General features: G+C 34.3%; 1 protein-coding gene across 3 annotated transcripts in view; it reads left to right on the plus strand.

The window, feature by feature from the left end:
• LOC145690356 (WD repeat-containing protein on Y chromosome-like) overlaps positions 1-24431 on the plus strand; it is a 156901-nt gene that overhangs the window by 18907 nt on the left and 113563 nt on the right. For all 3 annotated transcript variants that reach the window (XM_081765172.1, XM_081765173.1, XM_081765174.1), the window contains 2 exons: positions 12940-13044; positions 15276-15467. In XM_081765172.1, coding sequence (XP_081621298.1) covers positions 12940-13044; positions 15276-15467 — 297 coding nt within the window. The remainder of the gene's footprint in view (positions 1-12939; positions 13045-15275; positions 15468-24431) is intronic.

Consider the following 24431-nt stretch of genomic DNA (forward strand, 5'->3'; position numbering starts at 1 on the left):
CAAGAAAGTGCAAGTTAATTGCTATCACCTAACTAAAATATTAATTTTTCCTACCTACCTAAATTTATACAAAAGTGTAAAACAAAAGCTGGAATATCATAAGTAGAAGTGGACGGATAAGTCATAGAGTATAGACCAAGATGGCGGAAAGTACCTTTATACCCGTTAGGACATGTAGGTATTTATGTTTAAAGTAGGTCACTAATGTAGGTCACCATTAAAGTAGTACTGCAATGTAGGTCATCATGCTAATTTTCTTTTTACTCATATGATGAGTTTTAAAATGACTTTGTCATCAGTTAAGTGATTGTTGTCTTATCATCACTTTTCAAATTTACTTAGTTATATTTATAAAAATTTACTAAATGTAATTATAGAAGAGATTTTGTGATATACTTGAATACATTTACGTAAATATGAATAAAATACTATTATTTCAAACAGAGGGGAAAATGTGTATAAGAGACTCTCCATTCATTAATTGTATAGAGTGTAGGTGCATAGACATCTGCTTCACATAAGTGCTGAGAACAAAATGAAGTTAAAATTGTCGGAGAAAGTGTACCAATACGTAACATACTACATTGTTTGATTTAATAGAAAGTTGGTAGCCTATATATGTAGATCATCACATGATTATATTTATTTTGTTTTATATATTCATCAGTTTAAAATACAGCGGACTCTTTTTAATTCGAACTTGGATAATTCAAATAAATGCTTAATCCCCTTGAAAACTGTATTAAAAATAATGGTAAAAATCGTGAGTAAATCGAACATTTGAACCTCCTGTTTGGATAATTCGAAGTATTTACAGTGGAAATATTTACAGTGTTCGGCAAATTGCAAATAGAACAATGTAATTTCAACTTGTTTTTATTTATCTGTTATCTTATCCAGAAGCGACCATGGGAAAGAGAAATTTTGTTGATACCACCTCAGCTGGACTCCCTTCCGTTATAGAGAATCCAGCAGAAGATGGTTGGTACGCATCTCTCCACCTCCTCAATAACCTGGAAGTGTCCATCCCTTCTGTAGAAATGTCAATGATCTTGAACCCTGTCCTCCACTAGCAATAGACTTGCAAGAACGAGATTTTTGTGCACTTCTTTTTAACTGAATTAAAACAGTGACGAAAAGGTAAGCAGATTCGTTTGTGATCTATTGGTGTGCATTATGCACAATGTCGAATCGCGGCGCCTATTCTAATTCCTTACGAAAATGTGGTGCTTTATAAGTAAGGTGCATCGCATGCTAATTAGTTTTTCATATACAGTAGTTATTTTTTCCCTTGATTTTACTTTAAAATGAGAGTTTTTGGTTAATTCGAGTTTTTTCTTGTCCCTTTGGACTTCGTATTAAAGAGACTCCACTGTAATTACAGTCACATTTAAGATCGAATTCAAAGAAATGCCGAAAAGAAGTATGTTCACTATTTAAAGATGATATTAATAGTATTTGAACAAAATAGTGCTGACCAAATTATGTGCATCTGGACGGTATAAAAGGAGCAATTGATAGATGAAAACTTGAAAAATTAATATGTGATACATGTACATTTGGAGTTTTTATCATGATAAGACATATAATAGTAATATGTGTGTAGATCCGAAATGATTGAAGCTCGTGCATGGAGAACCTTACTAAGTGGTAGAGTAGAAGAAGATTTAATTTATGTTTGTGTACAGTCACACATTTTTGGATTTTGGACTTTAATAAGTGTTGTGAAGTATTTACTGGAATTGATGGAAGTGTTCTTAAAAATACAAATAAAGGGGAAATAAATTTAAAATGTCTTGATTTCACGATGATGGATTATGTGTTCGTTGTGTTGAACTGTGTGTTTACGTATTGAAGAAAATATCAGTGTGAATTGTATGTTAAAAACTATATAAAAATATACTCATGTAATAATTGCATGCATTGTCATAAGTACAAATTAAATATTCTTCATGAATATATTCATCTTCGAAATACTTGAATATTTGCCAATGATAAAACTCATGTTAACTTTTTGAAGTGTTTATACAAGAACATAGTGGAATCCTACTCATAAATGTTATGAGAAAAATATGTGAATGTTTAAATAATACAGAATTTGTCAAACAAATATTTCCGTTTTTCACACAGTGTTTATGCCAAATTTCATCATGTCTTGGTCAATACTCTATTCACATACAAGAATTTAAAATGCCTGATAACAAATTTATGATTCGTGACTTTTGATTAACTGCATACGATGATACAGTAAATTTTCATTGTTGGATAAAATCAAAAATAGAATATAATTTATTATATTTAGGTTCACAAAAACAAATTGATTGGTTAATTTCATATTTACACAAGTTGGAATAATAACGAATAATAAGAACTACAGCACGTGTAGCTACGTAAGCCTACATATCAATTATTTTGTCATAGTGGCCCCGCGTAACGTAGTCGCTAACACTCTCCCGTTCAGTGCAAATGGTCCCGGGTTCGATTCCCGATGGAGGAATTCGACCGAAAAAGTGTAAAAAGCTTTTTCAGGCCGGCCAACCTGAATAAGTTTTCCTAATTCACACCAGGCAAATGTCGGGGTGATATCTAATTTATAATTCTCAGGCTATTTCCTAACCCAATTCTTTCTTCCTTCCCCTTTCCCGGGTAGTGTGATCCCCGAGGGACGTCATCCTCATATGACGGGCTAAATGACCATAGATGCCGAAAGCCCAGAACTCTAAATATCCTAAATCCTATCTTCTCATAATGGAACCTTTTACTCTTAAAGTTTACAAAATTCATTTGAATTAAGCGCATGCTTGCATTAAATAATATTATTGGTCTGTAAATTAAACACTGCCCACCATTGAATGAATTATGTGGAAATGAATTAAATGAATAGTATTCTTTTCATATTATTATTGTGAAGAATCAGGATGTGGATATCATAAAACAACAATTAAATTATTGGAGGATGTATGAACGATTAACATCATGAAGTAATGTGATATCTCATGAAATATTTTTTGTGGCTGTAGGAATTCAAATTATAAAGGAAAAATGAAAAAAATCAAATGAAATCTTTGAGTTTTACGTCCCACGGTTATGCCGGTTAGGCTAAAGGAGACGGTGATTATGAGAAACGAATGAAATGGTGGAGTGAAGAAAGTGGGAGGAAACGGGAGAACACCGAGAAAACCCACGCACACGGTGTTTGTCTACCACAAAGTTCACTTGGCGGGAGCAGGGTTTAAACCCGGGACCCCATGCACCAGAGGGGAACGCTCTACCACTGAGCCACCGCGGCCCCTCAATTTGTAAAGGAAGCTTAAGAATTAAAGGTGATTATAAAAACTTTTTGTTGTTTTTCTTTTTAATTAATCTTTTTATCTGATTAAGTAAAAAAGCAGTTTTCCCTATTTTTGAAATAAACTATTTCTTATAACATAATAAAGGAAAAATCATCATCATTATCATAGGTATTCTGCCTTTATTGGCAGGTCACTTGCCGCAGCTGAGAAGCTTCCATGCTCCACGATTCTCCGCTAACCTTTTCGTCTTCGCGTATGATCTTTCTGTTTTAATATCATCCATTAATTGTTGTCTCCTTCGCCCCGTCCCTCTCTTTCCCACCAACATACCCTCTAGGACGTCTCTCATGATACAATCTCTTCTTAGGCAATGTCCCAACCAGTTTCTCTTCCTCTTCCTAATAATATCTAAAAGTGTTCTTTTCTCACCCGCCATTTCTAACACTCTCTCGTTCGTTTTCCGCTCGACCCAACTAATTCTTTCCATTCTTCTCCACACCCACATTTCGAAGGCTTTCAGTCGATTTTCGTCACCTTTACGTAATGTCCACGTTTCCGCCCCATACAGTACAACATTCCACACGAAGCATTTTATGAGTCTTTTTCTCAACTCTTTGTTCAAGGTCCCACAAAACAGACTTTTCTTTCTTTTAAAAGCTTCTTTCGCCATTCCTATCCTTGCTTTTATTTCACGTTCGCACTTCATGTCATTACTAAGAATACTACCCAGGTATCGAAAATTATTCACTTGTTCTATTTTCTCCCCGCCTACTTTTATATTTGACACAGACCCCTTCGTTCCAATCACCATGGCTTTTGTCTTTCTAACATTTATTTTCATCCCATATTCTTCAAAGCCCTTTCTAATTTTTTCTAACATTTTATTGGTTTTCTTTTCAGATTCTGCAACAAGCGCCATATCGTCTGCAAATCTTATGCATCTAATCATTCTACCTCCTACCGAAATGCCATCATCATCATGTAGGCTCTTTTTCACTATCTCTTCTAGATAGACATTAAATAGTGTTGGCGAGAGGCAGCATCCTTGTCGAACTCCCCTTCCAATTGCACTCTCTTCCGTCAGTTCTTCCCCTATCCTAACACTTACTTGTTGGTTCATGTATAAGTTTCTTATGAGTCTTCTATCTTTCCATTCCAACCCTATCTTTGTTAGAACTCCCAACAACAATTCCCAATTCACGCGGTCAAAAGCCTTTTCTAGATCAATAAATACAACATACACCTCTTTCCCTTTTTCTATAAATCTTTCACCAATCATCCTTAATAATCCAATAGCATCTCTTGTGCCCTTGCCTCTTCTGAACCCGAACTGCTCTTCCTCAACATCTTTATTTGTTCTTCCATATAACCTTGTGTTCAGTACTCGGAGCAGAATTTTAGCTGCATGAGATATGAGACTAATAGTTCTATAATCCTCACATCTCTTTCGGTTCGATTTCTTAGCCATCGGTATCATGATCGTTTTCAGAAAGTCTCTTGGCCATTCTCCTGTTTCATATATTTCATTGCATAGCCGCCGTTGCCTTTCCATTCCTAATCTCGGATATAGCCTTTCCAAACTCATCCCGAAGAATACTAAATCCTTTATCATCCTCGCCTACTTCATTTTCCACTTCAACATTTAGGCTACACGGTCTATCCCTACTCTCATATAAGTCTTCAACGTATTCTTTCCACCTTCCTATGACCTCATTTCTCTCGCTGACTACCTTCCCATTCTTATTTTCTACTGCCATCATAATACTCCCTTGCTTCCTCCGAAATTCCATAGATTCACCTCCTTGTACATTTCCTCATATTTCCCAACTCTTTCTAATTCTTCTATGCCCTCTCATTTTCTTTTGTAAAACTCTTCCCTCGCTCTATCTGTTTCTCTTCGTAACACATTATTATTTAACTTTCTGTACAGTTTTCTGCCCTCTTCTGTATCAACCTGTTTCCACGTCTTCCTCTCCCTGATTTTCTGCAACATCTGCTCTGTAACCCATGGTTTCTTAGCAGTTTTGTATTCGCGGTAACCTACTGCTTCTTCTGCAGCCTGCTGTAAGCAACGTTTAATATGTTCCCACCGTGCGCTACAACCTGCGCCTATCCTTTCCTCGTTTGAACATTTTTCTTCGAATTTTTCAACGAAAAGGTTTCTTATTTCCTCGTTTTTCAACTTTTCAGTATTCAACACTTTGTTGCCTACTTTTCTTCTGTCTACATTTTTCAGTTGAATATCTACTTCGGCAAGCACAAGATTATGATCAGAGAAAATATCAGCCCCGGGAAGGGTCTTCGCGTTCTTTAAGCTATTCCGATACCTGTCCTGAATCATAACATAGTCTATCTGATATCTTCCGCCGTCTATTGGTGATTTCCATGTATATCTTCTTCTCTTGTGCTGATTGAACCAAGTGTTCCCAATTACTAGTGAATTCTGTCTACAGAAATTCACCAGTCCCTCTCCCCTTTCATTTCTTTCGCCTAAACCATATTTGCCTACGATACTACCTTCCTGTTTTTCTCCCACAACTGCATTGAAATCTCCCATTAGAATTATGCATGCACCCTTCTTCTCCCTATCTATAATTTCTTCTATTTTCTCATAATTTTCCTCTATACTTCTCATTTGCATGCGAAGTCGTCGGTGCATATGTCTGTATCACCACTAGATCCTTCGTTTTCCCTTTAAGTCTTAACATCATAACTCTATCATCAATAAATTCTACTTTCACTACCTTCTCCTTTAAGCGCTTTCCAAGAATTATTCCTACGCCATTATGACCGCCCTTTTCATTACCTGAGTTAAACATTCTACATCCTTCGCTGTTCAATACCCCATTACCTTCCCATCTAACTTCACAAACGCCTACCAAATCTAAATTATTTTGTTTCATTTCTTCTTTAAGATTTTCTAATTTTCCTCCCTGTAACATTGTACGTAGGTTCCATGTCCCTATCCTAAACCTTTTGCTCTTCCTTGCCTTTCTTTCTTTGTCTGTCTTCTTCCCATTATTACTTTCTCGTCCAATAGTCCTTCCCAAGCCATCCCCCTCCCGGAGATCCGAATGGGGGGATATTTTACCTCCGGAACTACATTTTGACCTGCGAAAGACCATTGTTCATATGTTCTCTTTTTGCTGCCAGCAAACTAGGGAAAATAGAGTGGTGGTTTCCCGTTGCCTTCCATCCCGCAGTATCCCAGCCGTTAAAGTCACTCTGACCACGCCTGGGACTAATGTCCAAGTTGCCGTACGAATCACTATGATTTCCGCCAACTTGGCTACTGGAGAACTGCTGCCTTCTCCCAGAACACTCTTCGTCTGGCTACTCCATTTAGACCAATTCCGTAGGGGTGGCCCTTCTGGCAGTGAACTACCACCGACACAGCTCTAAATTTCACTGTAGCACGCATAAAGGAAAAAATAGGCAAAATATTAACTAAAATTGACGTATTATCTTGATAATGTTGAGAATTTGCAAATATATTTTACTATATCTTGATTATTTTTTCATTTCTTTTGGTATAGATAGTGATAAACGATCAAAATAAAAGGCGCGTTTGTCTTTATTAATATAAATACATACTCAGTGGGGTCCAGGAGAATATGACATATCTAAATTTATAAGTAACGCAGCTGGGATTACAAATTCACAGGAAGTCAATCAGAAAAATATTCCAATCACAGTAGCGAATGTCAATTTAAACACTTTTAATAGTTCACTACTAAATATTATTAATTAGTGTAGGTATATAAGTGTCAATGTTGTTCACACAGAGTACATATGCATATACTTTTAAGTATTCTGCATACAACAGCTCTTCGTGAACATCCACTTACGTTATCTGAAGCGGGTCTATGAGCCTAATGATGAATACTTGGCACATCCCATTTGTTAGAAATTTGTAACATTTCGTTGTAAAACTTCTCCAGATAATTTTTCCTAATATTATATTACCATAAGGGTAAATGGAGGGAACATCAGCACAATGGAAGGAACATCAGTTTTGGAGTACGTCATTTAGGAATGAATACTCTACTTCCCCTTCACACCGACAGGTAAACCATGAGGAGATTATACGAGAGAAAGATGAATGTGCTGTCAATTGTCTAGGACACGCCAGAGGCAAAACGGAAGTTCTAAAATACATTGTGTGGGGTTATACAAGGACTCGGCAGTAATTTGGGCAATTATGCGAATAGTAGAAGTTGGAAACAACAAAAGCTGCTGAAAATCAAAGACAACTATATTTTGTTATGAAAGATATTGAGTGAAGGAAGTAGATGTTTTATTTTAATAAACGAAATGAAAACCTAAACCGTACGTAGCACAACCTAATTTTCCTGAAATCGTATTTCTTAGAAACAAAAATAAGAACAAAATATTGTAAATGAAGAAATGTATGGACATTGGAGGGAAGGAAGGAAAAACAACAGCGACACACTGAACTCGTGCAAGTTAAATATTCACAAATTTAAACACGGAAGGAAATGGTAATAACTACATATTTGCTCCGCAAATGGTGATGTATGTTTTGACATGTCAAGGTTGATTGCATTGGGAATGTGCTAAGGGAAAGTGACATGCAATGCATAGGGTATGTTGGAATGTGAGCAGATGGGAAGAGCGGGAGTATATGGGAGGGAGGGGGTGGTGTATGTTGGTGTCGCGTCGTAGTTATGGAGTTTAGTACTCTCCAGGCCAGTTAGTAAAAAAGACATTTGAGTAGGGCGAAAGGGAGGGAAGGAAATCTACTCTAAGGTGTATGAGGTCTGTGTCACCTGTAAATGCAGCCAGAAACAATGTGAAGTATGTCACTTTTACAAATTTAACCTGTACTTCTTTTCTTACTGTTATGCGCTTTTTTTACATGAATGAATCCAGAAGTTTGAAAAACGTTAGGTAAATTCAGGTATATAATATTGATTACCAAATATGTGATCAAATTTACATTTTCTTTTGACCGAAGGAACTGCCGGTACTTTGCAACAAATTGGGAATCTTTCTTTTCTTATGAGAGAATGGATAGTTTTAATCATTCTTTAGCCACAGGTTTAGGAGTTTTATTCATGTCAAGCAAATAAAAGTTTGGGTCTAATTTCGGCAAAATTCGGAATGGGCCATAGTATTCGGGTAAAAAGGCGCTTGAGACACCCGTCAGGATATGAATTCTTCGCACCATAACATACTGTTGGGGAAAAATTCCGTAGGTATGTTCGTTGATTCCATTTTGGATTTCAATTGTTGGAAGTTTTGATTTCTTTTATAGTTAATCAAAGAACGTAATTTCAAGAGCTGAGGTAGTCTCGTATTATTGTCTAATTGCTCTCGTGGTAATTTAAGCAATTGATCTATTGAAAATTGGGGGATATTCCGAAAAGTAAATTGAAAACTGATACTCCGACTTGAGTCATCGGACTGTGATTTATTGATGCTGTCGCCTTACTTAAATGGTCACTCCAATGAGATTGGTTCTATCTCACAAGAAACTTTAGTGCTTTCTGGAGGTTCTGTATACAAACCTCTACCTTTCCGATTGTTCTATGGGCGGCAGGAAGACAATATTTTACTTCAATATGCAATGATTTTAAGAATTCCTTTGATTTTATTGCTGTGGCTATGTTCTGCAGCTTGGTCTAGATGGATCAGTTTCGGAGAACCAAATGGAACAATAATTTTGTTCATAATAAAGTCTATGAAAACATCGGCTGTCACATTTGATACTAGTTTAGTTATGACGTAAGAGGTGGCAGAATCTACAGCCACATAAAATATTTATAACCATCGTGGGACGTGGAAAGTTTTCCATACGTATCAATATAGAAAGCTTCAAACAATTGCATTGGTAGATGTGTGAGTACATCAATATATGTTTTCGTATATGCCCTTCTGTATCTCGCACAATCTAAACAGCTGCGTATTTTCGAATGTAACCTTGGTTTAAGATTCGGAATGAAGTATTTGGAACGTATCAAAAGATACATTTTTTGAAATCCTGGATGGACTATTCAATTCTTCAAAGATAGTGTTTTTTAATTGTTGTGGGATACATAAAAGAGGACGACTGATATCGGTATAAAAATGTCGTCTATAAAGCACGTTATCTTTAAAGAAATGTTGCTTTTCCATTTTGTATATTGTGGGTGAGTTGCATCTTCTAGTTGCAAAACATGAATAATCTTTGAAAAGAATGGATCTGTTCTTTGTAATTCCGCTATATCTGTATCCTTAGTTAAGGCTACTAATTGTAAGGGACGATTGAAAGGTTCAACAGTCTTTGATTCCTGATCACTAAATTCCAAAGGTTGTCTTGACAATAGATCTGTAATACAGTTCTGGTTTCTTTTTATATGTGCCAATTTAAAGTCAAATTGAAAAATGAAATCTGTTCAGCGTAAAAGTTTGGGAGATAAATTTGCAGTATTTCCAAGCACTAAGATAGCATAACTGTCTTTAAGGAGTGTGAAAGAAGAACCAAATAACTGATTTCGAAATTTCTTAAGTGCATAAGAAATATCAAATTATTCCTGCTCATATATAGGTACAGTTTAACGCGAGGGGGATGTCTCGCGGAGATATACGCCACTGGCTGCTGTACCGTAGAGTCTTTTCGTTTTTTTTTTTGTTTTTTTTTTTTTGTGACAAGACAGAACCGCAGCCCACGCTACTCGAATCTGACATGAGCATATGTTCAGTATTTTGTATTGAAAAATTTCTAATATAGGTTCCTGAGTGATTGCTTTTTTAATTTGATCATACGCTGCTTCCATTTCACTTGCCCAATGAAGTTTACGCAGAACTCCTTTTAGTGCCGAATAGAGTGGAGCTGCAATTAAGGATAAATTTGCATAAAAGTTCCGATAATAATTTACCATAGCGAGGAACGATTTTGATTTTTTAATGGTATCTGGCCGAGAAAGTTCCAAAATTGCCTTAATTTTTTTGCGATTTGGTTTTATTTTTCCATGTGAAATGGAGAAAAGAAAAACGTAAAAGAGAAGAAAACTTTCCGCTAACAATGAATAGTACACAAGAACTCCACACTATATTCTTATGTGTACCTCTTGAACTTGAGCGCTTTCTGTACTTTTTGGTGGCATCTTTTTCTTTCTGTATATATGCACACAAGTGATAGAAAAAACTGACTCGACTAAAGCATATCTCTTTACAGTGCATTAAGTAGAAAGTTATTTAAATGTCAAAGAAACTGGTTGCATAAAATATTAATAAATAGATCAAGATATTTAGAATATTTAATGTATTGTAAATATTATACATTATACACGATTTATGTAAAACAATGATTGAAATTAACAATAAAGCATAATAAAGCATAATTTGGGAAAAATAAAACATAATTAAACAAAAAATAAAGCATAATGTGGGTTGCTCTACTAATAATTTTCTCAAGATACAAATAGTGTATGGAAACGGAAGTTTTCTATTCTAAAAGAGACAGTATTTTGGGTAACGGACAGTATTTTGGGTAACGGACAGTATTTTGGTCGACAGTCATATTACATTTTGGTCGACAGATCACAACACGAGGATTGTCTTAAAGATTTAGAGTGAGCTGACCGGTCAACTTAAAAACTGAAAATAGTTACCCTAATGTACACTCATGTCCAAAATTATTGTCGCATGTCTATAAATATGTTGTTGTAGGAATATAATTTGATAACGAATTCGCCCGGTATTTCTTATAATGTTAGTATCTGTATAACCGGCAAAGATATGTATGAGGCAAATTTCATGTCAAAAGAGCAGTAAATAAGAACAATAAAACAAAAAAACTTTCTTGTCCATTTAGCAACATTTTGTTTTACTCATTCATATTTTCGTATTTATAATCCTTTTCCTATGAAATTTACCACAAATATACATTTCCTGATTATACACATAATATCAGTATTAAAAGTACCCTGCAAAATCATTATCATATTTTATTCTTACAAGAAGACAGTTACAGATATGCGACAATCATTTTGGACATGAGTGTACATGCAAGTGTTAAGATATTTCCCATTTAGAGAAAAGTGTTCATTTGTTTTGTCTCAAAAGTCACTAAAGCAATATGTTATTGGCATTGTAAATGGGTATTCTCCCGAAAAGAATAGAACTGTAAATTTATAATTTAAAAAGTAATAATACATAGGAAATAAGTTTCATTTATCATTTAGACATGTCAGTATTTAAATAAACAATTTGGTGTATAGAAATTTATATATTTCATTTGCCTCGTTCATTCACTTATCTTAATTGATAATCCAATATATTACATGTATATAAACTTCACTTGTTTTTAAACAATATTAAGTTTTATTATGCATGTAATCTCATTTTAGTTATATTAAATTGATTGGCAACAATGTTTTGTACATTTATGAGTTTAACTTTCACTTCCAGTAGGTTCCTCCAATTGTATGCATATCGTGTAATCCCCAATAGCCCGCGCGATATGGGGGCGTGCATTATCGTGGTGCAATATAAAGGAGTTCTTCAAATGCAGCCTCTTTTTTGAAACGTGATAGCGCAGAGGTTCGAGGACTACTTGATAGTGTACTGCATTTACAGTTTGTCCCGGAGGACAATTGTTGGTACACCATGCCTCTTAGATACGAAAACGCGATTAGTATCACTTGTACTATTCTGTTGCCGCAAATTCTTCCTGCGAAGCGGTGTGACAACTTACATGTGCTGCTTTGTTGCTATGCTACATGTGCTGTAAGCGGGCCAAGGTCATGGATCCATGTTTTATCGGCAGTTATGATTCGATCCAGAATGAGGGGATCATTTTCCAAAAGCTCTTCCACGGGGTGCAAACATCCACATACTACTGCATCTGTTCTGCTGTAAGATAATGATGTGGAGCAAACCTTCTTCATTTTCAAATGATCACGCAAAATTCGGTGGACGGTGTCCTTTGATGAGCCCGAATGTGCATTTAGCACTCTCACAGATATATACAGCACTCTCACATGCTCTGTTATGACGAATAATTGATGCAACTGTATTCACTACCGTCTCTTTCATCACGGACTGTTTTTGTCCAGGATGCAAGCAAAACTCCTGATTCGCGTCCCATTTTCGAGCAACTTGTGCGATGGATATACTGAGGCTCTACTCAGTCTGTTTTGATCGACATATGCCTGTTGAAATATTGCATATATTTCCGCAGCGTCTTTTCCTAAACACCAACAAACCTTTATGGCGTATTGTTGTTCATCTTGAATACTCATCACAAAAGCAGTCGTAACACAAAAACCTGGAGAGGTAAACGAAACAAGTTCCACAGAAATCAATACAGCTGCACAGTAACGCGGTTTAGAAACGTGTGACAACTTGATACGGATACAGAATTAGTCATACTACCCACAAGACATGTGTCGAGACCATACGTAGTGATACCAAGCCACGAAAAAAAGCTCTCTCACCTGCTCTGCGACAGTTTTTACACTTATGTCTCTAATATACTCACTTTTTAAAATTCTATAAAATAAACAATTTTGTGAATACTTAAGGAATTGTTAAAATTATTCTTAAAATTTCTTCTATTTATCTACTAACTTAGTAATATAGTAAGATTGGTCTGTAGGTTTGACCCTTGTTTAATTAGGTAAAACAATTTTGCTTTCAGAGTACTCCTGATAAAAGAATTAATAAAGAAACATTTAAAAAGGTACTTACTGAGATGTTACAGGAGCCGTGTAGACCAGAGGAACTTGATTCGCTGTTTTCTAAGGTTAGATATTTAAAGCTCTATTTCTTGTAACATTTTTTATACATAGGGCTCAATACTAATTCAAATAAAGTATATATTCTCGGAGAATTTTTGAAATTTTTTATTGTATGTTTAAGAGACGTTATAAAATATAGTAAATTTATATAAATAGTAAAATAGTGAAATGTTTACTTTTATTAAATTTATAGGAAAAGATTATGCTGACTGTAAGCTTGAATTAAGTAGTTATTATACAGTTTCACATCGGATTATTATTATTATTGAGCTTCTTCGTGGCTAAGCGATTAGAGTACGCGCCTTTGGCATGGGAGACCTGGGTTCCGGCGGGAGCTCATGAGGTTCGGATTCCATGCCAATCAGTAGCTCCACGTCTCATATAGAATCGCTGCTGAAAGAGACGCTAAACTCAACTATTATTTTTAACATATTAGTGACCCAGTAAAATACAGAAAAGTAGCATATCAAATAAATCAAGTAAGTTTCTCTCGGTGTTAGTAAAACTCTAGTGTACCCTACAGGTCCATAATCAGAACAATAACATAAAATAAAAATAAGTTTGAGGGGAATTCATACTTGTCCGCTTTGCATTCATAGTTTTTAAATGCATAAATGCTATCATTACGACTTTTCTTAATCAGGTACATAGAAGTAGAAACATTTGGATTTGGATTTGATTTTAGCGTCACTTTCAACAGCGAATCTATATGCGACGTGGACTACAGCTTAACGTGGCATCCGAATCACATGACTTCCTACCACGAATCGTCCTCAGATCTCCTGCATCAAAGGCGCGTATTCTACCTTATACATACAAGGTGTTTCAAAACAACACAGACAACGTTTGGGAGATGTTTCCTGACACCAATATAACACGAAAAGTATAGACCAACCTGGGTGCACAAATGCTTCCTTTCGGAGTTATAGGTTGCCGAAAACATGAAAAAATGAACTTTAGATGTCCATAGCTTCAAAACTAAGAGACGTACCGTAGTCGGGTGAAAACTTCACTTAGGAACTAATATGTGTATTATCCGAAAATACATGTTTCAGAATCCTAAAGTACTCACGAAACAAGTTTTATAGAGAGATTTGGTTACCGGCATATAATTTGAAGTAATCACCAACTACTTCTATAAAAATTATTGTGAAAGTACCGCAGGATTATGAAACACGGATATTTGGATACGGCACATATTAGTTCCTAAGTGAAGTCTTGACCATATTACGGTAGGTACCATATTTGCGGAGCTATGGGCTTTTAAATTTCATTTTTTTAAAATGTCTTTGACAGCCTGTAACTCCGAAAGGAAGCATTTGAACACTCAGATTGGTCTATGCTTTTTGTCTTATCTTGGTGTCAGAAATCACCTCCCAAACGTTGTCGGTGTTGTTTTGAAACACCGGTATAGATATATACGGTGTCTCAAAAGTCCTCTCACATATTAGAGTTACAACAAAATGTAAGAGGGTAAGCCGACTCCAATATGACTAAAGTCTAAAGTGAAGCTAAGTCTAAAGAAAAAAATCGGACGAGAAGTTTTGTTTGTTCACTCTTTATAAGCTCAATGTCAAATGAAAATGCAACGTTACCTTTTACCTGGACCTACAACATAAGTGAATGAAGTGACTGCCCTTTACAATAACGTGTCGATGACCGGCCCCCATTTCAAACATGTCTCTATTCACTTTATGTTGTGGATCCAAGTAAAAGACAACGTTCTATTTTCATTTATCATTGGGCGTATAAAGAGTGTACAGCCCAAACAGCTCGTCCGATTTAAATAATTCCTTCACTTTAGATTGAAAACATATTTGGAGACGATTTACCCTCTTACATTTTGTTGTAACTCTGATAATAACAGAGTTACCCTGTCAGGGGACTTTTTGAGGCAACCTATAAAGAAAGAGAAAAAATATTTAATACAGTTTAATGCAATTTTAACGACGAAAAATTTCAAATTGATTATAAAATGACAACGAAATTATATAAAATAAATGTATAATACGCGAATCAAAGAAATACTAAAGAACAACATATTTTATAACCACTGTTTGAACAATTATATTTTCTGGTTAAAACAGCCCTTTTTAAAATGACTAAAACATTTAATTCACTTCAGCTAAAATTTTAACTCTCCAAGTAGTAAAATAGCTCTATTAGTTTTATTCAGAATATGTGCATAATTTATAAAGATAAAATTAATATAACGTTCTTTGATTTTTGTGAATAGATCGATGCTAAAAGAGATGAGATGATAGACTGGGATGAGTTTATCTCACATTTGTTGCTGGAGTTTCAGGCAAAAGAAGTTGAAGGAAGTGTTGAGCAACATGCTGAGCCCTTCACACAGCGTCCAATTGTTGTTAAAAGTAATCATCGACATCCAGTCCTTAGGATAGTTTATTCTCCATATGTCAAACAGGTAAGGTTTCACGCATAGGTAATGACGGTGTTGACGCGATTGCTCGGTGTGTCACTATATTTTTTTTTATATAAAAATGTTTTCTATTTAGCTATTATTTTCGTCAAATACTAGTTACATAAAATCAACCATTCGCCTGTAAAATCTCAGTCACTTGGCACCACTGATTCTCCTACGCTGTGGATCCCAATATCTACAAAAATTTAAAGAAGTTGGATATCAACTGTATTTCTAGGCACGCTAGCTAGTGCAAGAAAAAAGTCTTATTAAATATTTAATTTGTATATATTATAATAATGGGTACTGGCCGTACCTCACTTGGGAGATTTTAATTATGTTAGGCAACCTGCCTTACAGACAACCTAAATTAATTAACTCAAAATCTTAAGAATAAATGCTGCAAATCTCTTGCATATTTTAAAAGGTATATAAAAATATTATACAAATTCTAATATCCTGTTAACCCAAAGGATACTAGTTTTCGGCTGTGTCTAGGGGTATAAATTAAATCCAATGAAATTACATACGGGAACATATCCTGTTAATAAAAGTCTTAAATTCTTTCCTCCCTATGCTTTATTTATGAAAGAAAATCTTTGGACTTAACTTTGAATCAATCTAATCCGAAAAGAGTTATCGAGTCCACAAGTTAGCTCTCGGAAAACTACAGGGTGAGTCAAAAGTCCTTGGACACCTGCATAAGTTTGAAAATCGACGAGAAAAGTAAAAAGTGATGATGGCAAAAGAGATTTGATGAGGGGCCGCAACTTTTGGAGTGTGTCATTCATGGCCGCCATCTTGAAATCCGCCATTTTGGATTCAAGTCAATTTTTTTTAATGGGAAGGGTGTATGACATTAAATAACACTAGCTTGAGCTGTGGAATTTAGTGGTGTAATTTGTTTTTTCTATCTTGTACAATTTAGAAGTTATTAATGTTCAAATGTGGGAAATTACCTTGATGCTGAATGCTACAACACATGTTTTACGTGTTGTCCATCACATTGAATGCACAGCTGTAGTCGCCACAATCACGCTGACTGCACACGGAGGAGAATATCTCCTGAAATTTGGTCACAGGCTTGTTGGATGCGTTCCTCCAGGTGTCTCAAATCACGGATTGTCTCAGTATACTATCTGCTTAAGATGTTCCCATAGATAAAAATCAAGGGGTGTTAAGTCAGGAGATCTGGGCGGCCACTCCACGGGACCACGGCGACCAATCCACTTCTCTGACAGTTGTTCATCCAACCATTCACGGACACCAAGTCCATAGTGTGGAGGGACTCCATCGTGCTGAAAATAAGATGGGAAAATGCCGTCAGCGTTCAGTGTGGCAGAGAACACAAGGTCCTACAGTAGCATCAGACACTGTGGTGCAGTTAAAGTGTTGTAAATGAAAAATGGCCCAATGATGCTTGTGTCCCATGTGCCACACCACACCATCACCTTCGCTGGACTATGTTCTCGACTCGGGTCAACCCAGTTCGGATTTGCGTCACACCAGTATCGACAATTATCTCGATTAATTTCCCCAATCAAAGTGAAATACCATTTTAGATCACCTGGAATAAAGAGAGAACTGGGTTAGTATCAAGGTAATTTCCCACCTTTGAACATTAATAACTTCTAAACTGTACAAGATAGAAAAAACATTACACCACTAAATTCCTGAGCTCAAGTTAATGTTATTTCATGTGTCATACATCTCCTTCCCGTTTAAAAAAATTGACTTGAATCCAAAATGGCGGATTTCAAGATGGCGGCCATGAATGACACACTCCAAAAGTTGCGGTCCCTCATCAAACCTCTGTTCCCATAATCACTTCTTACTTTTCTCGTCTATTTTCAAACTTATGCAGGTGTCCAAGGACTTTTGACTCACTCTGTATATTCGAAACTATAGCCCGTATTCGAGATATAGCTCCTACTCTGCTATCTCTTTAAGAAAGTTAAATGAAACCTTAATTCAACTAAAGTTTCTCTAAATCTTTGGGCCTGAGGACTCACCTTCTTTGCATTCACTTACACGCCTTCCAGTGAGCCCTTTATTTTCAAAAGTTCCTTCAGCACTCGTTCAGAAACCTGACCTAACGTCTACTCGTGGTACAGCCTGTTAGACGCAGTACTACTAAATAAGGATTGTATCTAATCAATTTACAAGGATTGGGTAGGGTTAAAGGTAAGGCAATATTTCCTCAAGTAGGAAATAAATGTTCCTCACTACGTAACAGGTTAAATTGTAGAATGTTTAACAAAACGATATAGGCCCATAATCTCTATCGCTCAAGAGTAAGACCTATATACTCTATCCGGCAGGAGGGGCCGCGGTGGCTCAGTGGTGGAGCGTTCACCTCTGGTGCTTGGAGTCCCGGGTTCAAACCCTGCTCCCGCCAAGTGAATTTTGTGGTGGACAAACACCGTGTGCGTGGGTTTTCTCGGGGTCCTCCCGTTTCCTCCCAATTTCTTCATTCCAATATTTCATTCATCTCTCATCATCACCGTCTTCTTTAGCCTAACCGGCATAACTGTGGGACGTAAAACTCAAAGATTTCATTTCATTTTTTCTATCCGGCAGGCCGATCACGACACCTACCTTCAAAAGGGGAATCGAACCCAAAAACCATAAGATCCGTAAGTACGAAGTTAACCTGCTGCTGCTCCTCAAGTAGAAACCAGACTTAACTGAGAGCTTACAAAGCCTCAGAGAAACTTTAAGAAAAATCCAATTTCCAAAATAGGAGTAGGATTAAAACCACATACAATAACATAATAAATTCTAACTAAAGTTCCATATAATTCATAAAAGAAGGAAAATCCTAACCAGGGACTACCCTACCAAACCTATCCTACACAGGAATACAGCCTCTCATTAAAAAAGCTGAGAAACTTCCTGTCTCAGAATCACTCATGTGAGTCTCGAAAAAGAGCTAAACTTCTAAGAAACTTAACATAATTTATAATGCTATCACTAAGGCAAAAAAGCCAGCATAAGCTGTGACAAAAATGAGTCATCGAGCGTAAAGTCTAGCCAAAAATGAAGATGAGGAGGACAGCCCCTCATCGTATTTATAGGGAACCACCCAAATAGACGCTTTGACCTCCCTTACAAACAATCCATTGATACTCCAAGAAAAGGCCTTCCCCCCTCTCCAAATCTGGCTGGCTAAATCCAGAGGTTTCTAAAACTGGTTTCTAAAACTAGCAAGAGGGAAAGAAAGATCTTTGTCAATAATTTTTCAAGAATCTCTAAGGAAAAGAAATACATGGAATATACAAACATATATACAATAATAATATTAGTAAATTTTATATGCTAATCAGAATATATGATTTAAATACTACCCAGATTTGGGATACCCGTCTTATTTAATTTTAACATAATTAAACATATAATAATAATAATAATAATAATAATAATAATAATAATAATAATAATAATAATAATAATAATAATATATATATATATATATATATATATATATATATATACCTACAATATTAAGTTTTTTAATATATACAAGCAAGAGGCATAAAGTGACTCTTGCACTAGCACTTTCCACGATCAGTACTTGCTTCATATTGGGTTCATAATGCAACGTTGTGGGTTGTCGTATGTACAGTCAGCGACAAAAGTTCTTTCTGTTTGGTAAAGTTTATTTTGGGAATAGCGGTTTAACGTACACCATTTCAATGAGTTTCAAGGCTGGAACGTGCAGAAAATTACATTATTTTTCATGTACTGAAAGCTGTACTCAAATTGTCTTTCCATTCTGAAGTTATTTACGTAACTAATTTCATCAAAGAGAAAGAATTTTTGACACTGATTGTACAATCTTCTTCTACCAGTAAGCCATGAGAATCTACGTTGTCTTTCCAAATGTTCATTTTGCATTTTCTAGTGATGTATACTGGCACAACTACATCGAGTACTTATCAAATATTTTATTCCTTTATCAGCTCGAATAGAGGGTAAATGTAGGTTCTGCGTCACCCCCTCCCCACCACCCCTCACTGGCCACAACACATTGCCCAATACGCCACTGATATCGCTAATGCACATTGCTAAGGATAGCAATTATGATATAACCAAAAAAGCTTACTTTCTAAATTCTGTGTGTGTATTATATGTTTACTGATAGTGAAATCTGCTTATCTCGTTCTCTATGGGAAAGAATGACTTCTTAAACTCATTTCATTGGTCATAGTTTAAAGAAAATATACAGCCATTCACCTCAATCACGATTTCAGTATGGTCCTGAACGTTCTTGATTACGTTGAACGTGCTGGTAAGAATAAACTTCTTCTGAGGTTCTATAATAGTAACTCACTTTCTCCTTGCAGGTTTTCTAAATAATTCATTTTAGTGGTTCATTTTTGAAGATTATTTGATGCATAGAATATCCATTATTTAACTGCATGATACCATCATGACGCATATTTCTCATATCTTTTAACACTTACTCTGTATCTTCATTATATCTATGGGAAACAATATTTAGATTTCTCATCTAAATGTACTAAAACTCCTTCAGCTATATATTGTGTTTGAATCAATTTCCATAATGTGGTTTCGTAAGCTTTACCTTTTTCTAAATCTTGTAATTTAACAGATCTTAAAACAGTAATATCATTTTTCTTGTTTAAATAGGATGGCATTTCTGATTTATTATATACGAAATCTTTGATCCAAACACAGAACTCAATAATAGGCTAATTATCTTTTAGTCCAGTAAATTTAATCTACCATCCATCTTTAACTATATCACTTATCATTTTATCATTCAAATGTTTAGCAAATCTACGTGGAAGAGATACCTTAAAGTTTTCCTACTCAACTAAAATACTCTTACCATATTTAGTCTTTACCTTTTCCATTTTTGGAATTTGAAATGGTGTGTTTTGATCCAGCTTCCGTAAGTCTGTAACTGGCTTTTGTTCCAAGTTTCCAAGCTTATTTAAAAATTCGACTTGTTCTACAATATTTATTTAATAGAAAATCTTTATCTACCCTTATGAGATATATCTCATAGCAATTTATGAAAAATATACTCATAAAACTTCTAAAAATTAAATCTAATACAAACGAACTTAATCTAATCTAATCTATGCTCTTCTACTACTTTCTCATTGTTACGATCATACGTAAAGTTTCTTTGACCAATTAAAATGGCATAACAAATTGTATTATTACCTACTGCTTCCGCAAAATCTACCACTATTTTTATATTAGTTCTCTCAATTATAGATACATTCTTTCTCTTACTACAATTAATCACATACATTAGTCTATTTTTAATGGACTCATCTGGATTGTAGTACATTTCTTTATTTCCATAAGTTATTCTCTTAAATACAGTATAATCTTCGTATATCTTAAAATAATCATTATTATCAATATCTAAATTTCTATTTTCTTCTGGAAAGAGCTCCAGTCTACCACTTTTCAAGTAGAGATTTCTAACTTTACAATGATGAAATTTACTAGAATCTGCAGTTTGCTTATTAGTTTTATCAGTTTGAAAAATTAAAATTACAAAATCAGACACATCAAATTGTCTAGAATTAAATTGAGTAGTTACATCAAATTCCAAGAAAGACTCTTCTATATTCTTTTGTACACATTGATAAATGTGAAATGAAAACTTAATTTTAGGTTCTTTAAGAATAGTTAAATTGATTTCGTAATTTGGTTCATACTCTACAATTGGCATTCTTATCTCCATACTTTTTATTGTTCTTTTTTCATCATGTGGAGCTGTTGCACTCCATTTATATAAAACATCATTATTATTACCAGCCTTTATAAATGTTATTCTCAATCTACCTTTCCACATAACCTCTTTATAATCACTTAAAAAACCTGGATTAATCTTAGCGGATTTAAAACTGTAAAATCTTTTATCTATTCAAGTTTATCATTTGTTTCGAAACCGGCTTGTTTTAATTACTCAACTTCTGGTTTAAAAATCTTTAAAGTTCCGATAGCTGTAAATGTTATTCCAGGTAGACCAATCCATCTATAATTACCCCATGCTTTCTAATTTCTATGCTAGAGAAGAAGAATGGGAAGAAATTATTTACAAGTTTTATTGTATCATTAGCTGCAAATGTTCCTCCAGCTTGAGCACCTACAACTTCAAATGTCATAAACCAGTCTGCTCTGTGACGATGAATAAATCTATCCTCAATAATTTTGATTTTTTATTCCTCAAAATGTACTTGAGAATTTAAAGATTGATCATGTAACCAAGATACAAGTGATAAAGCTAAGAAGATGAAAGAGGGAAACGGTATGAATGTAACTCTAACCACTGCGCAAATGAAAAAGAACACATTAGTGGATTTATATTTACAATACAAGCTATTCTCGCAGTAGTTGGAGCTTTATGTCCTTTAGCAGGAAGATCAGCAGCTATAGCTAAAACTATTATTGATGCAAAAAAGAATAAGCAAGAATTACAACAAAACGACTTAATTTAGCAATGGAAGGCAAACAAGGTGATGGTAATATGTCAAAAAACTAAAAACATTAACCAATTTCGACATAGAGAGGTTAGTGAAAAAATTAAAGATAAAGTACTTTCGAGGAGTGTGTATGAGTGATGAATTACCTACAAAACCTAAAGAAAATGAGTGTGGTGTAGTCAATTTAGATAAATCAGAAAACATTTAGACTTTAAAGATAAATATTATATTTATTATCTCATTGATGTTTGGAAAGCGCTTATTCCTAAGTTTTTATATACAGATGAAGACTTGGAAAAGTTAATACCGATAATTACCTTAGAAGACTTCAAAAAAGTTAATAGCTAATTATCATGGCTTCAACTATATAGATGAAAGAACAAATGCTTATTATAATGCTGGTATGAGAAAACCATGGTATAATACTATAAAAGATTTAACTTATAATTATCTCCTTTACAAGCTTTACAAGATAGTTATACCAAAAGAGGTGTTTACGATGTTAGACGAAGAATTTAAAAATTTACCGAAAGATCAAATATCAATGCAAGATATATTAAAAATACTAAAGAAACATAAATACTCAAAATATTGTGATGATGTTTATTTAATACACTTTGACTTCACATTTCAAACATCAATAAATGTACATGTGAGAGAGAGATTTGAATATGAATTTGAAGAATTATATTACACCTTCTGTGAACTTTATTATGGTAAACGAAACGCCTTTATAAATGTAAAACATGTTTTGTATTGTATATTAAGAAAACATGGTATAGATATTGATATTGAGTTCAAAATGTCGAAAAAGACTGACATTGTATTGAAAACATGTTTCGAGAAGTTAGGTTGGGAATTACCATTTTCTATATAATAAATAATGGATATCTTTGGTAATATCATAAGAAAGATGATGTTAATATTAGTGAAGAACTATTACAGATTTTTTAAAAGAAAGGTGATGTTAACATTAGTGAGAAGAATTTAATAGTTTTAAAGGGATTAACGTTTCCATGTATGCTAGTAATGTGAGTAAATTTGAATTAAATAAAATTTTTACATCAAATAGTACAACATGGGTTGATTTTTAAAACATGAGATTTGCTAATGTAGCTAATGCAGTTGATCAACAAGATGTAGTAACTTTCGAACAACTCGAGTCAATAAATAGTCAATTAGAAAGCGAAAGAAAGAAGTTTGAAGACACATACTTAAAGAAAGATGATCTAGATAGAAGAAAAGAATTATTAAAATTAAATTTTGAGATAGGAGATGAATATATACACATCGGAAGTAGACGAGTAACTGCTTTCCTTGATGCAGTTGCAAAATCTGATGCTGTAACATTACGTCAACTTAACTCAGAGTTAGATAAATTTGTTACAATAGAAGATTTCCAAACAACAAACAAAGAAGCAAATACGTTCATTATGGATAAATAAACTATAAATTTATTATGTCGATTGAAAAGTAAAGGTGTTAAAGATCCAATCTTTAGAATATTTAATTTAACGAATGGTTATAACAGTGCTGTCCAAATGGCGGCCCGCGGGCCGCATGCGGCCCGCCAAACCATTTTAGCTGCCCACAAAGCTCTCACAATTTACGATTGTTATTACTGATACTATTCATTTATATTTGTTCATTCTTTTAATGTTTCCACTCTTCTTTCGAAATAAGGCATCCATTTAGTGATTTTGTACAACAAAACGGCACGGGAATCATGGTAACACCTTTCCCTAAATCTTCAGTGTCAATGTTTGATAGTACTTATTTGTATGGAAGTGAATTTTCCACCATAAAAATTGTGAAGAATCGCTTCAGAAGCTGGCTTGGAGATTCTTCTCTTTTATATCTCCTGCAGCTCACAACAACAGAAATGAATGTAGATATCTCAGCCCTTGTAAACGCTGTTAGTCACCCTCATTTGTCACATTAAATAGGCATATAATATTTCAAATATATATTTTTTATATTTTTCTTTTCTAACATAATAATAATAATAATAATAATAATAATAATAATAATAATAATAATAATAATAATAATAATAATAATAATAATAATAATTATTATTATTATTATTATTATTATTATTATTATTATTATTATTATTATTATTATTATTATTATTATTATTATTATTATTAGCTGCGGCCTCCACTTTACTAGTTAAGACTGTTATGGCCCTCAGGCTCATTATAATTGGACACCACTGGGTTATAAGTTTCTCTACAATGATAATATAATATATATGGAATTAAGTCTTGATAATACATATATTTTTAAACAATACTTTAGTAGAAACTTTTCCTTTAGACATTAAAAAGGGTGATGTAATTACGTTTGAAGCAGATAAAAATTCAGCTTTTGAAGAAGGACAGTTATTACTTGTTATTATGTATATAGAAAGAGAACTTAAATGAATTTCTATATAATAAATAGAATGTATTGTGTTAAGTGTAAGAGGTCAACAGATACAAAGATACCATTA

Source organism: Thermobia domestica, chromosome 7 (assembly GCF_964235325.1).
Source record: "Thermobia domestica chromosome 7, izTheDome1.hap1.1, whole genome shotgun sequence".
Classification (NCBI taxonomy): domain Eukaryota; kingdom Metazoa; phylum Arthropoda; class Insecta; order Zygentoma; family Lepismatidae; genus Thermobia; species Thermobia domestica.